General features: G+C 33.5%; 3 protein-coding genes and 2 non-coding genes across 6 annotated transcripts; 3 read left to right on the top strand and 2 right to left on the bottom strand.

Moving 5' to 3' along the window:
* The first annotated feature begins 47 nt into the window (after positions 1-47).
* rabs-5 (FYVE-type domain-containing protein) lies at positions 48-3,366 on the top strand. Of its 2 annotated transcripts, none has more exons than NM_068951.4 (7): positions 48-108; positions 485-682; positions 728-974; positions 1,348-1,509; positions 1,599-2,013; positions 2,064-2,486; positions 2,980-3,366. In NM_068951.4, the coding sequence occupies exons 1-7, from the start codon at positions 52-54 to the stop codon at positions 3,167-3,169; spliced, it is 1,692 nt and encodes a 563-aa protein (NP_501352.1). In that variant the 5' UTR covers positions 48-51; the 3' UTR covers positions 3,170-3,366. The 2 variants fall into 2 exon arrangements, with proteins under 2 accessions (NP_501352.1, NP_001294172.1); NM_001307243.3 differs by having other exon boundaries at positions 50-108; positions 2,974-3,325.
* Y42H9AR.5 (FMRF-Like Peptide) lies at positions 3,327-5,296 on the bottom strand. Its single transcript, NM_068950.7, has 3 exons — positions 5,065-5,296; positions 3,715-3,887; positions 3,327-3,576 (listed from the first exon to the last, which is right to left on the bottom strand). The coding sequence occupies exons 1-3, from the start codon at positions 5,111-5,113 to the stop codon at positions 3,439-3,441; spliced, it is 360 nt and encodes a 119-aa protein (NP_501351.1). The 5' UTR covers positions 5,114-5,296; the 3' UTR covers positions 3,327-3,438.
* Positions 4,099-4,119, top strand: 21ur-14570. Its single transcript, NR_056283.1, has one exon.
* An 877-nt stretch (positions 5,297-6,173) lies between the features above and the next one.
* Y42H9AR.2 (Protein lifeguard 2) lies at positions 6,174-7,749 on the bottom strand. Its single transcript, NM_068949.5, has 8 exons — positions 7,676-7,749; positions 7,584-7,630; positions 7,458-7,515; positions 7,311-7,411; positions 7,178-7,268; positions 6,983-7,122; positions 6,398-6,554; positions 6,174-6,348 (listed from the first exon to the last, which is right to left on the bottom strand). The coding sequence occupies exons 1-8, from the start codon at positions 7,730-7,732 to the stop codon at positions 6,226-6,228; spliced, it is 774 nt and encodes a 257-aa protein (NP_501350.3). The 5' UTR covers positions 7,733-7,749; the 3' UTR covers positions 6,174-6,225.
* Positions 7,750-7,979: 230 nt separating this feature from the next.
* On the top strand, positions 7,980-8,000 carry 21ur-10187. Its single transcript, NR_056282.1, has one exon.
* The last annotated feature ends 9,184 nt before the right edge of the window (positions 8,001-17,184 follow it).

Below are 17,184 nucleotides of genomic sequence, written 5' to 3'. Positions count from 1 at the left end.
GCGTCTCTTCTGAATAAATATCACCAATTCGCTTTTTTTTTCTTGGCAGAAATGATTGGAGCAACTGGTTCAGGTGGAACAGGAGGACATAATGATGTGGTTAGACAGGTTAGTTGGGTTTTATTTAGTTTGAAAAAAGTGAAAAGAGTACTGTAATTTCAAATTTTATTGCTGCGGAATTTTCATAGATTTTTTTAAAGTTATGCTTTTTAATTTTTTTTTTTTTTCAATAATTTAATATATTTATTATCAGCGAAAAACTATAAAAAATTAATTAAAATTTCTCAGAATAAAAATTTAGGAATTACAGTACTCTTTAAAGGCGCACAACTGTTTGTATTTAACAAAGATTGTCGTCTCGAGACCGGGTACCGTATTTCTGGAGCCAAAATCACAAAAATTGTGAAAAGGATAGCAAACTCGAAAAACTGAAATTAAAAAACTAAAAAAAAAGAAGAGTCATTAATATTTCTAATTTTCAAAGGGTTTCATCTGTCCATTTTGTATGGAAGACTTTGGAGAATACGAACGACTCATTTGCCACGTGGAAAATGATCATCCGGAAGAAGATAGCAGTGATTTGGCTGGAATGTTTGTGTCAAATGTTAAGGGATTTTTTGATAAAGCTAAGCGAGGAATTCAGAAATTGGATGCGAAGAAAAGTATCGCAGATCTCGCAAGTGTAAGTTTTGGCTGAAATAACAAAATATTCAATTTTAAATTTCAGAATGTCGAAACAGAATTCACTGAAACTACTGAAAAGCTTGTCGAAAGAGCACCTCTTCCAAGAATTCCAAAACCTCTTCCTCCTGATGAAATTTTACCGGGAACTCGGAGATCAAAAACGAGAGAATTCTTATCAACAAGAGAATTAAATATAAATGAAGTGGCTGTTCGAACGAATATGCTTATTATCAGGCTTGATAGGCTTATTAATGGAGGACCAAAGGATAAGGATCCAGTTAAAAGAAAAGGTATAAAACCACTTTTAAAAAAATTGATGGATAAAAAATTTCGATATTTTTTATTAAAAATTCTCCCGAATTTTCCAAGTAATCAAATCACTAAATAAAATCATCACTAAAAAAAATTTTTTTTTAACACTTATAAAATTTTCCAATTTGAAAACACATTTGAAAAAGGTTTACTAGTTTCAATATCCAAAAAAAAATAATATGTGAAAAGTTTCCACTTTCAATTTTTCCGATAATCTACTCAAAGCATATTAAGCTTCTCGCGAGAAGGTTGCTTCTGCCAAGTTACACATCCAATATTCCAATAGTTCTCAAAATAACTAAAAATCTAAAAGTTTTTTATAACAATATCCAATACACTCGTTTCCAACAGAATTTGAACGAGAAGTTGTTCCATGGTTAGATGATGCTGAAGCAGTATGTTGTCCATTGTGTGCTTCTCGATTCGGTCTCACTAGACGACGTCATCACTGTAGATTGTGTGGAAGGGTTCTTTGTCATTCGTGTAGCAAATTTCTTTCGTTTGACACTGCAAGTGAGTCATTTTATTTAAATTTCAATTTCAAGGGGTTATCAGAAAATGAGATTTGTCGAATAGTTTGCAATATATAAAATAAATTTCAGAAACACTCACAAGTTCTTCAAATCCTCTCGGGGACACCCATATAATTGTTGAAGAGCCGAATACTGTAGAAAATGAACAAGAACTTCTACAACCGGAAGAAAATGGACGTAGATCATTTTTCTCGTTATCTCAAAAATCGATGGATAAGATGAAACGAGCAATGGCTGGAGCTGTTCAAAAAGTTCATTCTGCAGCAACTGGAGAGGAAATTATAGCAGGTGCACTAAATGAACAAGATCTTTCTGAACATATGAGAGTTTGTAATCTATGCCTTCGAGATTTACATTTCCGAGAAAGTCAAATGGATAAAAAAGAACCGCCAGAATTTGTACAACAATATGATCTAATGAAAGTAATGATTGAGGAAGTGAAGAATCTTGTGCCAACTTATGTTCGAGTTGTCACCAGTTTGAAGTAAGATTATAATTTAATTGAATAGTTTTTGTAATTAATATTCTTTTTAGAAATGGTGAATCTGTATATAGTCATAAACATGGTGAAGAATTACGATCGAAATGTCTAGAAATTCAAAAGAGTATAGATTATGTTAGCAAGAAAATAGCGGAAGGAGCAAATGATAAACCGAATTCTGCAAAAGAGCAACAATTAAGAAAGAATATTCGATTATATGCAGTCCAAGCTCTTCAAGGTCTTATTGGTCAAATGGAATCCCTACCAACAGCCGAAGAATGCTCGAATCTGATAATAAAAAGAAAAGAAAGACGAGCTAAGGATTTTGCAAGAGTAAACAGAACTGTGATGAAGATGTCAAGTTCAATGCCACAACTACAGGAACAACATTCACACTTAAACAGTACAAGCAGTGTATCTTCATTTGGAGGCCCATCATCGATTGACGATGGATGGAGTGCGGAAGATAATGATCTGTAAGTTTAAAAAAAAATTTTTTAGAATCATATTCTGAACGTTTGTTTGCATATTTTTATATCCATATGCAAAACTAATATTTTGAGTACGCAGAAAAAAGATCCGCTTTTGAAATCGACGTGGAAACTCGCTTCATAGCAAATTTGAAACGCGCCGCCTCGGAACCATGGGTCTCGTTAGGTATCTGTAAAACCGTAAACCCTGAAATTTTTTAAAAAAAACCTCATTCACTTTTCATCTTCACATGTAACTATTTTTAAAAATCATTTCGGCATAAAAAGCATTAAAACATGAAGAAAAGACGAAAAGTTTGAATTTACGGTTTTGCCACCGAATACCTAACGAGACCCATGCTTCGGGGGCGAAGCTTTTTAAAACGACCGTGAAGCGCGTTTCTACGTCGATTTCAAAAAAGTTTTTGCGACCCCATGTAATAGCTACGCCTTTCTTGAAGTGAATTCGCCAAATTTTATCGCTTCTTTTGAGTTCCAGAGTATTCGAGCCGAGTTCAATCGAAGATGATACAATACAAACGGATCATCCCTTGTATGAGCAACGAGAACAACTTCGGAAGTTTTTATTTCAAGCATCAGCAACAGGAAAACTCGATGAGATGGACATCTTGGAGAGAAATCTCAAGGAAATTGAAGAAGAGATGATGCGTCTTGGACTTTCATGTTAATAATACAATCCAGTCAATTTAAAGCACGCGATTCAAACTGTGATATAATATTTTTCTATTTGCATATTTATGATTTTTTTAAATATCTGTGATCTTCAATGTTTCCTTTTTTAGAAATTTCAATTTTGCAATATATTCTGATCTTTGAATAAATTTTACATTGTAGTTAGATTTTATTCATGAATGATTGTATGCATTTCAAATGATAGAATAATAACGACCCGAAACGACGAAATGAGACCAATTGGAAAGTAATAGGAAAAAGAATATTAATAGAGTCCACCACGGCCTCTCGATCTGAGAATTGAGTTTAAGCTGGGCTGTGGTCGCACTGGAATGGCTATTCCGTTTTCATCAATGAATACTTCATTTATTTGTTGGCCATATGTCCAACGACGGGGAATTACCTGGAACAAGAAATATTAGAAACCGAAAAATAAGTATGTTGCAAAATATAATTTTGACTTATTTCACGCATGGTTTTACAGTTAGTTAGTAATTTTTTGAAGCGACTTTTAGAAGACGCTCGGATTGGCCTCACTTACCGGCCTTCCTGCAACTGACGCAATCGGGCGTATAAAACTTTTGTCTTCAATATGAATTCTGGATATCGAATCAGATTCTATTCGGGCTTCATCTGGATATGGACCAAGTCTTGTCTGTGTTCTACGCTCCTTTAGCTTCCGATACAATCCTTGCATAGTCAATGAAGAACATTCTGAAATTTATTTGATACTTAATACATACTTATTTTATTTTAAAATTTTATCTTTTTGACCTATTTTGAAGATATTCTGCTAAAACCACCACTTGCGGAAGTCCTACTAGTACGAAAACCAATGTAAATGTGTAAATTCGTTTCAATTGACTGTGACCCCTTCCTGCTTCAAAAACATTTCATAAATGTCAGATTCTGAATATAAATCTAGTTACGATGACAGATCGGTTTGATGATAAGAAATGATTGAAATGATGAGATGAGACTTTGTACGTTTATCGATGAGTATTTGAACCGAAACCGATTCTTTGGTTTTTCAGTTTCTCGATGCAATGATCAGAAGACGGAAAAAAATGTTCATTGGAATTGTTGTTGTATCATTCATTTAACTTATCAAAACTTGTCACTGAAAACAGAGAAAAAACGGTTCTACGAAATGGCGAACAGGTTTTCGACACGTTGAAAGCATCATTTGATAGTATTTTATTGAACGATCAGGTATAAGAGATTGGGTGTGGTTTATTGATTAAATGTAGTTTAATAGAGTTTAGTTAGGATTATTGAGTTAAACTGGATACGGAGATATTTATTGTTAAACAATAATTATTGTATCATACACTGCAACTTATCATTTTTCGCTCTATTAGACTTGCACCCCTAGCCCCACTTTGACAGCTCGAATCTGGGGTTTCTCTGGTTTTATCACAAGTTATCAACTGGCAAAATATTCGGAAAGTACATGGTTATCTACATTCTGACAATTAAACATTTTTAGTAAAGCGTAAGACAACCGAAATAATAGTCGTCAAAATAGAGCAATGGGGATGAAAGTCTAACAATAAAAATAAGGTATACAAAAATTCTAATGTTTTGTTTTGTTCTGGTTAGGTATTATACATAGTTATAGCTCATAAATTAGGATTTATAAATGACATATTTTTAAAAAATACTTTGAATCTCTATAAAACATTTTTTATCATGAATATTTTCGGGGCATTTTGAGTTTATTATAGTAAACAAATCTGCAGTGACCTAAAATTAAGATAATTGTGTTAACATTTTGGTGTTTCATCTGATTATTCTTATTCGATTATAACCATATCCTACAGTATTCATCGGAATGATTTTCTTATCATAATAATTATTTTCTTATCTGAACATTAAAGATAAAACTAACCTTCAATGATAACCAATGCAATGAACAGAAGAATAATAAATGATTTCATCTGAGAAAGTTGTCTGCAACTAACCACTTCTTCGTAGATGCTTTCCTTTTAAACGTCGTCGTCTCGGTGAAAGATTCAGAGACACAGACACGCGGTGACGTCGTTGCAGACCGTTCGGACGGATTGACACTTTGATTTCGGATGGATTCAAGTATTAGCTGATGATTATTATGTTGACTGAAATACTGTCAGAATGATAGGAAAATGTTTGAGAATTCGAAAGAAGGAATAATGAAAGAGTAAACAGAAGTTGTCAGATGACCTTTGAAAGATCATAGAGAAGGTCTTAAGAGAATGAAATGAAATCATAATGAGAGATGAAAACAAAAAAGTTACGACGCCAAAAGACTAAGAATTGATTTAAAATTCATGTTATGTTTATTGGGTTTAATGGTTTTTGTTTAAATACTTAGACTGAAACCATTTCAGAAAATGACCGTTGACCATTTTATCGTTATCTTTGAAAGTTTCGGGCAAAGATTCATTCACCGGATGCGTATGTACAAAACGTTTTGAAATTATTATCTAGTCACGTAACGTTTTAGTCTTTCACCGCGAACATTTGACCTTATCCAAGTTCTACCCAGCTCTGAACTTCGAATATTCAACTGAACCCATTAAATTATTGAATTAAATTCAAAGCATTAATTCTGAGACAGTTTTTGCTCAAAAGATTTTACAAAATGGGAAATACATTTTTTCTCCCCATATCTCGTTCGAGTAACTACAAGTACATTTACAGGTGACCACTTTGAAGTGGGTAAATGTCGGTCTGAAATTCAATGGTCGAAGCTTTCTGGAATTCTTTAACTTTTATATAAAAAATCGGACGAATTATTTTTTTTTAGTTTTCAAAAAGCCGATAGAATGTTCCCGCGTTCTTTTAGAAGCCAGAAAACAACAGCTCTTTGAGCGAAAAATTATTGAACAACTTCCCCATAAAAAAAGGACGAAATTTGCACGCTGTTCAAAAATGACCTATCTATAGTAAAACATATCCTTTCGATATGACGAGGGTTTTATCAGAAAGTCCAGACAGTTTTCCTTATTTGAGGACATTTTAATACATGCAATTTTTATTAAATATTCCCACAAGATGGACATTTATTGTTTCAGGCATTTCCAACAACTCCCAAAATATTCAAGAACATTCCAAGAATATCGACAAAGACATGAGTTGCTGCGAAAATGTACTCTTCTGGAGAAATTTCGACACGACGACCACCCATGATAAGCTGAAACAACCGAAGATTTTGAATTTGAAAGCATGGATGTATAACATACCTGAATGTCGATAGCCAAATAAAACATGCAAAGAAGTGCACCTAATACTGCATATACAATGTACAGGAATTGCCAATTGAGGAAGATGCAGAAGATACAAGCCATTAATCCAAAAAGCATGAGGCATATTCCGAGAATGAAAGCAACACCGAGACATCTAAAAAGTAAATTTAAAATTAAAAAAAAGGTATTATACTCATGAAGAGTAGCAGAGCCCTGTAAATTTGGGAGCGACACAAAATTTTTTGCAAGTTATTATTAGTCTCGTTTGAATTTCCGTAACTTGTGGGTTGGTTATTCTCAAATATGACAGTACAAGCAGTTGTTACAAAAACGCAAAAAAAATCCCATTATATGGGCGTGCTATACAAGTTGTTCATTAGAAAAATTCTGGCATATAGTTTCTTGATATGGCCTGGTTAGCATCTAAATTATATGCAATGTACATTTTTCTCATGAGTCTGAAGTTTACGCTCCGAACTTGCTCGGCAATTGTTTTGTTTTGTTTTTAGACTATTTTATTTATTGTACTACACATTTCAGTACTTTCTCCAAATCCACTACCCTTTGTAGGTGAAAACTTACGAAGTCAAGTCTTTTTTCGTTGTAGCTGCGAACAAAATGATTGAAGCACTGCATCCGGTGGTTATCAGAAGTGAAATCAAGACTGCGTCTGCAGAATATGTAGCAGTAATAAACATTGTCATAGTTGCGGCTGAGAATGTCTGAAAATTCAAGATTCAAGATTTGATAGTCACAAAATGTTTATAGAAAACCAACAAAACAGGTAAGAATAAACAAATTGCATGGGAAGCATCGACGGGCTCTTCCACAACACATCAAAGTAATGTAGAAGATGAAAAATACACCCCTAAAAAATGATTTGTAGATCGAGAGACTGAAATAAACCTGCATTGCCACGTAGACACACCACCAGTGATCCTCCTGATTGCACCATTTTTTGAAATCTTTGTTATAGATTGGCACTGCTGAGAATGCAGCAGTGATCGCAAACTACGATGAAATATTTTTTTTTTTAACCAAAATTGTAAAAACTTACCATAACAGTGACTAATGCAAAAACCTTTGCAACAAATGCAGCTCGAATACTTCGATCACTGAAATATATACCAAAATTCACTTGATTTCCAGAAAGCTGCTTTGAAAATAGAGCTTAAAATCTTACTCAAACCCAAATTGAACCGCGATATCATCCTTAGGTCCCTCCTCATTCTGAAAGTGAGCATTGAAATTTTAAGAACAACACACATGACCTACATCATCATCAGATCCGGCACGGTGTCGCCATGGATTCTCGAAATTCAATTGTTCCATTGTTTTCTAATAGTTTTGTTATCGATGAACAAATGATTAAAGTTAACAAAATAAACTTTAGATTGCATTTGTGATAAAATGTGGCAAGCATTTTGAGTAAAAGTGTATTCACGTTAAATTTTAAATCCTAGAATTTTCAGGAAACTTCACCTTCAAATGGCGACATAACATCGCCGCGATCGTTTTTTAAAAAAAGATCCCTGTTTCAGTTTTATTTTATTTTTAATCTGAAAACAGGCAAATGGGTTAAATTCGGCATTTTATTGAGACAACATAAGAAACTATTATTTTTTAGAATGTCAGATTCACAGAGGTTCGGCTCAAATATTAGGCAAATTTTGATAGCTGGTTGCTCCGAGAGTCGATATTATTTTTCTGGTACTTTTCTTTTGGTTACAGGACTCATGTATGATCTCATTTGTTTCGGTTTCTGCATTCATATTTATTTTTTTCCAGTAATTTTAATTTGAAATTTATTTTAACAATATATTTTCAACGATCTCGACGTGTCTATCAGAACTTTCAAAATCTAAGATCACAATCAGCAACTCTTTCCAAAATTCAAAAAAAAGCTCTTGAAATAGAAAGATTAGTAGTGTGAATTCTCAACTTATATCATCAGTTTTTATAGTGAAAATTCATGAAAAATTGAGAAAAGGGATTAACTTATTATTTCTTTGAATGATGGGTAGATGATTGAACAAAAAAATTGAAAACCCTGAAGATGAAGTTACGTATTTCAAATGATATTTACACCTAGTCATAGTAAAGAATTTAAGAAAAGAATGGAAATCTCAAAAAAGAGAAGGATTACGTGGAAAAATTGAAGATGAATTCAATGAAATGCGTGGATAAGGAACAATATTTTGGGATTACCGTAGTCAGCTAAGGAGGCGGGGCTTTAAGGCAAGGCACTTTTGCCAAAAAATCATTTTCAAAAAATAATTTAATTCGCTCCAAAATGCTTCCAATACCAACTATACCAACAATTTCTTCTACAACTCTTCCTATTCCAATAGCCAACATTTCAACACCTATTCCAACTATTAAACCATCACTATCTCCTGCACTGTCAGCTCCAAATCTTGGAAACACTTGGAAAATAGGAATGGCTCAACCTTCAACCATGCAAAATGCGCCAAAATTCTTTCTTCCAACTACACATGGAATCATGAAAATGGTTCAAAAGCTGTAAGTTTAATATTCGAAGTATATTTATTTAATAAGTTCAAAGTTGCGCATCTACTGTAGACAAACCACTTATATAAGTACTTTATTTTCTATCTGTTCGATTTTTAATTATTATATTCATGTCTCATGTATAACAATACTTCCAATTCAAAAACATGCCATGTTATATTTTCACGTTAGCAAAAAATCTCGTACCTTTTTCGTTCCAATTTTTGAAAACCTGACTTCTTGACTAGCAAACCTTATTTTTGCTTGATAAAAAAATAGGGATATGGTTTTGATGCTTACTGTATTGAATATTGCAGTTCTATACTTTTTTCAGTTAATTAATTGTTGTTTATTCGGATCTGGATAAATTATAACGGACTGTAATACAATGATAGTCCATGGGCATCTTTTGATTCAACACTTGCTCTGTTTTCAGTTTTATCTATAATTTATTCGGAATCCTAGTTTCAAAATTTTAAGTTGAATTTGAATTTGAATTTGAATTTGAGTTTATTCAACTTAAAAAAGAGAAATAAACAGATAAAACGAGACGAACCCTAAAAGAGTTCAACTCGAGTAAAAATTAATTAAAAAAGAAAAAAAAAAGAATAATACAAAACCGGTGAAAGGTAGAGAAAGAAAAAGTGAAAGTAGATGTGTAATTAGCACCGGGGAATGTTGAGATCAATATAATCAGAGAACTGGTGAGGGGACAAGAAAACCGTAACATTATTGAATAAGTTGTTCCAAATGGGGATAATACGAGCAAAGAAATGGGTGGAGCATTTGTCCTTCCTAACTAGAATCATTGGATGTCTATTTGAACTAGAAAAAGTGACAAATTGATTGAGGTTAGAAAAATGAGAAGTACCTGTTAAAAGTCTATAGAGTAATTTCAATTGAGCTTTAATTCTATCGTGTCTGGTGGAGTGGAGATCCATAATACTTAGTCGGTTTTCATAACAGGAGAATTTGGTATTGCATCTTTGCAGAACGCGCTTGGTAAAGTGTCTTAGAGGTTGTTCAAGTTTAGCTGAGAGCAAAGATTTAGGTGGAGGGGAATAGATTTCGGAGCAGTAATTGAGACTAGGGGCCACGTAAGTCTTAAAGAGATGGGCATAAAACTTAGGAGTATTGGAGGAGAATGCCTTGAGAATTTGTTTTGCTCTGAGCAAGGCTAGGCAGCTAACTTTAGCAATGTGGGGATCAAACTTAAGTTTGCAATCAGTAATGAGACCTAAGTCACGAACAGTGGATGAAGGGGGAATGGGGACACCGTCCACAAAATAAGAATGATTTTTGTTCCGAGTGCCAAGTGCTAGTAAAGCCGATTTAGTTGGTGCAAGCGAAAGTTTATTTTTCTTGGACCACATAACTATGAAATCTATGGAATTTTGGATAGTAATAGGGTCAGTGTGATAGATCTTTACGTCATCAGCAAAACAAGAAATATTTATGGAGGGAGCTAGGTCGATTAATAGATCGTTGATAAACAGAATGAAAAGAAGAGGACCTGAAATCCCACCCTCTTTCTCGCGTGGTGGACGGTGACCCCTTTATCCCCTCTCTCGACACCAATTATCGATTTTATTCCAATGGATGCTAATAAGAAATTAATCCATTAACAAATCGATAGATTTACTAGACTTTATAGTTTATATGAAAAAGTTGTTTGAAGGTTCAAACTTGGAGATCAATTTTTTGAACTCCAAGAACCCAAGGAACTTGGTTTGCATTAATTTTTGGGTTAGAATTATCTGAATAATTTTCAGATGAGAATTTAATTTTCCAACGACGGACGGCAAGCAACTTTCCTAACAGATGTCAAAAATAGATTTGCAGAAATTCAATGACATTACTTTTTTGAGCTATCTTGCCTTTAAAACTGTAACATGGTTCTTTTGCAGTTTTAAAACTAATTTTCGTTCCTTGAAATTTGTTCTCGAGACTTCGATTGTCCAAGATGTTCTTATTACCCGTATCTTTTCTCTCTAAAACAAACTTCTCCGAACCACACCACAATCACACTAATGTGCTTGTTCAGAATTCCCCGTCGGCCCATTGTATATCCATCTACTCTTCTCCTCTGTTTCTCTAAAGACTAATATAACATGTTTAGAGTAGTGTCCCAAGTAATGCCTGTGTCTCTCCACTTAATGCTCTCTCTCTTTCCCTTAGTGTGTCTAGGGCTTAGTGAAAAAGAGAAGGAGGACGCTAAGGGAAAGGACACAGACTTTCCTTACGGCAGCCCTCCATCTGTTCTCTATGTTTATATTGATTTTTTAGAGACTCTCTTTATATAATCTTTTCACTTTCAAATCTCATAAACATACTGTTTGAATGTTGCTCTCATAATGCTCCTGACAAAAATGCTTCTATTTTTTATTTATTTGATACTTTCAGATTATATTCGGTTAACATATTCATTTCCCTATATTTCTATCTCTAAGACATTTTTTGTTTTGTTCTCTCTTTTTTCTCTAAAGTGAAACCTTGGAATAATAAAGTAAATCACACGTTTTCGTTCTAAATGCCAATGTCTTAGTTTTCAATGATGAATACTCGTACGAACTATAACTTTGAAAGATCACCACTTTTCTGCTTTTTCATGCTAATTATATATGTGTTGTGTATGTATTCATTGGAAAACTAAATACAATTAAAATGTATCTAGAAAATGTTTGTTCGTTGTTCTTTTCATAGTAACAAAAATTTATGAAAATTTAGAAAATGACTTGTTGTGGTATGATTTCCAATTTTCCTTGAAGTGTATCGTTTAAACAGGGCAAAATTTTATCAACTCATTAGCCCAAAATTTAAATGAAAAATTTGAAGTTGATTTCATAAATTGCCAAATCTTTCCTGGCTGTACGTATTTTTGGCAATTGACAACTTTTCATGCAACTTTTGACCACTTCTCAAATGTTTTTTATCAAACAAATTTTTTGACAACCAATTTTAGTCAAAAACATTGGAACAACTTGTTTCAATTGCTTTTTTAGAGTTTGCACTGTCAAGTCTAATATTCAGCTACATATACCAATTTATAAATTTCGTATGAAATCTTTTCAATTTAAAATTTCGAATCATTCAACCCTAAACTCTATTCTTAAAGCGTGTGAAATTGATTGGAGTGTCCCACTACTTTCTCTTTCTCTTTCATTTTTTTCCCAAACATCTCAAGCTCCAGTTTCTTCTTCTGGCTTATGATCACTAACCACAATTTTCTCTCTGAATTTCTGACTTTATCTTAAAGATTATTGAATATTCTACCGACTTTCCCTTATTTTATATGTTTATTTTATTTTAGTATGTGAAAAATAACAGAAAACAGTGTGAATATGTCTTAAACTTCTAATGTTTTGAAACTTTTGCATTACTCTGCAGCTTTGAAATAGAGTTTAAAAACTTTTTTAATTCATAAAATCCATCAAAGATTTATCAATTTTGTCTCAAATTTCATTTTCAATTTCCCAATTTCCTCATTCCTTTCTTCCCGAAAATCGAATATCTAAATTCTCTTTGACCCCACAAATCCATTATCATAATGCTTTATTTTTTCGTCTCTTGCCCTTACCCTTTTTCACTATTAAATTTCCAAAAGCTTAGAAGAAGCCTGTCCAGGTGCTCTTATTTGACGTAGTACATCGCTTTTATTTTCCATTAAATTGTTCTCTACGCATAGACATAGAGAATAATTTCGCCTAAACGACAACATAAATCCGCCCCTAAGGGAAGCCGCTTAAGGATGGCTTACGGACATTGAAGGCAAAGCTGGTTGAATAAGGAAAATAAATGGAGAATGTTGGAGGAGGGAAGGTCTTTTTTAGTTTTCTTACGGTGACAATCCTTCTGCAAATATTTCAATTTTTTATTTTATGTTCAGAGTTGCACCTCATTGCTCAACATTCATTGCTCAGCTTATATCTTTATTTTCTTTAGGCGTATAAAAAAGTTGTTAACTGACAAAACATTTGTTATTCAGTTCTTCAGCTTGTTAGTGAAACATTTTGCAAAATATTCAAAATGAAATGAGATATGAGCAATCAAATAATAGACGGCTAAAAGACTGATAAGGGAATACGGTAGAAAATACCAGTACCGAGATTCAAATCTGAATGTTATATTTTTTCCCAAAAATACAACTTTTCACCTATGAGCTAAGCTCTTACTAGTATTTTGGTAATCTCCAGTTCCATTAAATTTTAGAAAATAATAGAATTTATTTTTCAATCCTCACTCAAATCCAATTCATTCTTTCACTTAAAAAATACATAGTAAATGAAGATTAAAGGAATAGTGATCATGAACTGATAAGAGATAATAATCAGCTGATCAGAAATAGATAAGAGAATTCTCGTAAACTGCTCGTAAATTGAAAGACGAGGGACCAATAGAAAAAGTTTAACACAATAGAGAAGGGGGGATTCTCTTGTCAGAAGAATCTCTCGTCAATATTGAAAGTGCACAAGGTGGAGCACGAGGAGCCAAAGGGATCCCACCACCCACACCTTTAATTTGTGAGAAGCACACACACAAGAAACTCTTTTTTCTTCTTTCAATACAACACTACTCTACGATTTATATATCTCTTATTTATTAGTGGCAGTGTTGGTTTTAGAACTCACTGATATTCAAGCTACCCAAATCTTTTTGTGACAAAAATCTATTTCCAAAAATGCTCTTTGGAGTTCCACGTTTTTACACCAAAAAGCCCGGACTTCAAAAACTACCCCAAAATATTACTCAACTCAAGATAATGCTCTTCTTTATTTTCTTCAAATTTCCTACTTGTGAAGTTTATTCGATTAAGGGTTGTCTATATAAATGTGAGAAACTGGTGGAAATTATAAGAGAATAAGAGAAAAGTAAGGGGAGTTTGGAGAAAACTAGGTCAGAATAGAATAAGGAATGCAAATTTCTCAATGGTTTCCCAAATATACGTGACCAAGTAGTATGCACTTATTAGATTACTTCACTTATCTAGTACTTATCTCTGAAATAAAGAGGCTCTGTTGTCTACCTATGTATATGAGTAACAATTTTTAACTTTGCAATATCAATTGCAACCAGAAAACCACAAAATGACGGAGATGGCGAAATAGATGTCTAAAAATGAAATGACATTTTAAATATACATATAAATATCTTATCCGGATTATCCAACTCGTTTAAGCGGGCGGTTCCAAAGTTTTGAAGGGGAGAAGTTACAGTTGAGTTTTCAAACCTATATTTCATAAAGTTAAAGACCAATTTCATAGGTTGGAATTGGAATATATTAAAAATCCCTTAGTTTTATAACTGATTGAATATTATATGTGCCAAGTACCTATTAAGTTGTGAAAATGTGGGAATGTGGAAAAGTCAATAAGACATTGTGTTTTTGAACATTTATTTCCATTTTATTTTTTAAAAAGTCTTCCCATAGTTTCTAATTGTTAATTATTTACTACAAGTGTCATAAAATTTTGGAAATTTCCATACCAAGCCTAATTTTTAGGATCTTTTTGCCGCTCATATTTTAACCTAGTCTAGTTCAAGTTAAAAATCTCGTTTTGTTAAAGTATAAACATAGCATTAATTAATAATAATCGAAAAAGCTATTATCCAATCTTAAAAAATGCTCACAATTAGTTGTGTGAATTAAAAACCAAGCAATTTCTAGAAATGTCCTTTGCTCATTCATTATCCATTTTCTTCAGATTTTTCCCTATTCAACTTTAAACTCAATTTATATCCATAACACAGCTGTAAACATACTCTCCTTGTTTCATTTTTCTATTCCCTAGCAACCCCATTCTCTTCATTGCCCTATCTATTGGTCATAAGGCCTCTCTCTGTGTTCATAATGGCCTTCTCCCTCTCTCTTCAATCCCTTACTGTACTACTATTACCCTCTTCTTCTCTTCTTTTTCGTTCTTCTATCCTCTCCCACCCGCCTTAATCCTTGTTCGTAATCCCGATCACCCTTCTGTCTACCTGTACACCTGTAGTCTCTTACTGTTCAACTAGTGTTAGTCGTTACTTGTTACTCTATTTACCGACATGTCATTTCAGAATTTTTTCTGACTTTAAACATTTCGAAACAATTTGTATAATGGTCCAGAAAACTGAAATTGGTATAAAACTAGATTTAAGTTAAACCTCACAAGTCTGCAGAATCCGTATCACTTCCAAGAATTTTCGAAACGATTCCACTTCTACCCAATTTTCAAAAGTTTATATGTCTATGTGTGCGTCCAAAAACCTTTTCCACTCCTTCTCTCAACTCTTTTTACTTTTATTTATGCTCTTTCCTTCATGTTCATGTTTCTGGGTTGCGTGTTTTACTAGTTCAAACTTTTAAGGATTTCATTTAACTGGAAACATAAGACCCACACATTCTCCATACTCTATAGCCAGAGCTCGATCTGAAGATATATTTTCATGAAAAATGTTCTGCAATCAAGCGATAATAACTTTTTATAAATTTAAAAAGTTGTCTAAAACGTTCTACCGGAGTTCACATGGCTTACATTAGGGTACGAAGAGAGGCGGGAAAAGCTTCCGCCGTCACGCCTCGAGGAAGAATTTATTATCTATAATCGACTATCCCCATAATTGAATACCGTAATATAAAACCCTTTTAGATAAGTGTCTGGTGGAACACGGTTTATAAACAATGAACTATCTAATTTTTTTTCTTTGAGAAAATGAACACCTAAACAGTTTTAAAATTGATATTGGCACATTAACTGACTAGATTCAGAATTAGTGTGATATCCTTAATGTAATTTTCTTTTCCAACATTTCCATCAAATCTTCAAATAATCGTTTTCCCTCATTCCTTTTCTCCATTTAACTCTCTTCACTTAAATAGTGTTGGATGGTGGTCAAAGTGTGTGTCCCAAACGTTTTAAAGCCCTCTAAACTGCAGTCGTTACCAGCAATGGGCATACAAGTGGAATAGGGGAAAAAGATAGAGAGACTTAGAGACCTTCTTTCTCTTTTCTCTTCTACTTCTTCTACTTCTGCAACGACGTCCAACTACCACCTCTTCTTGTTCGAATAAATACTCGTTGAGAGTGTTATGGCCAACTACTCTAACGTTTTAGTGTATAGGCAAGTGGAAAAAGGGTAGTAAGAGGTCTCTCTCTATCTCTCACTCCCAAACATCACCACTTTTCAACTTCCAGTTCATCAAAATGTCTGACATTTTCTTTTGGTGCGACTTTCTCGCTACCGTAATCATGTCGCTCATTCTTAGGGCTAATCTCCTCTAGATAACTCTTACTGTCAGGGGAAAAGAAATACAAAAAAATTACAGCCAAAGTTACAACTAAACGTTTTTTTAAGCCCAACTTTTCCTTCTCCTACTGTCCTACACCGAATCACATTTCTCAAGTTTTCTAAAAACGTCAAACCCTAAAATTAAACAAAAAGTGCAAATCTGCCTTATCAATCATTTCCATTTTACTCTTTTTCTACCAAGAATTCAATTAGAATCTTTCCTTACCAGTATAAACTAATAAATCTTGTGAGCAATCGAATTCTTAATCCGATAACTCACACAAAACTTTTATGCTAACTAGGGAATGGTGTTACCCCTGCAATCGCTAGGAGGACAAAACAAAGTGAAAATGGAAGATCAGATCTATGGCTACAAGAATCAGTTTTTGGAATCTGCTTAACTCGGTCCCAAAGCTGAAATTTTTGGCCTTAAAAATTAGTGCTTTTTTTGCTCAAAATGCCGTTTTTCGTGTGTAGAAGTGGCTACATAAAAGTTTGGCACTGCAGCCGCCGTTCGAATGGCCGATTGGTGAACTCTCGTGCTCATTAATCTAAAGGTCACGGGTTCGTTCCCCACTAGGTATTAATTTTTTTTTTGAATTTTTCCTCTAGCATGAAATATGCACAAAAACACGGTTTCTTCCGTTTTTGGGTAACTTCGGAATAAATTTTTTGGTTCCTGGGAATCATAAAAGTAATTTGGAAACTTTTTGGAAGTTTTCTTTTTTTGATAAATTTTCACTTTTCTCCCACCTGTCCCACCCTTTTCTCCCACCTGATGTATGCACATTTTTTTCTTCAAAAATAATTTTTCAAAATTTTTTCAAAAAGTGTTTGGTTTGAAAGAGCAGCATTAGTTTGGATATTTCTACGATTTTGGAGGATCAAATGTCATTTTTAGGAGAAAACCACTGTTGTTTTATCTAGAGTTTTTCACGAAAAGGACCTACTTTCAAAGACTTCCAGCTCCGTTGACGAGTAAAATAAAAAAAAGTTGTCAACTG

The sequence above is a fragment of the Caenorhabditis elegans genome, chromosome IV, assembly GCF_000002985.6.
Source record: "Caenorhabditis elegans chromosome IV".
NCBI lineage: Eukaryota > Metazoa > Nematoda > Chromadorea > Rhabditida > Rhabditidae > Caenorhabditis > Caenorhabditis elegans.
The sequence above is the reverse complement of the archived record's forward strand: the minus strand, read 5'-3'. Positions and strand labels throughout refer to the sequence as shown.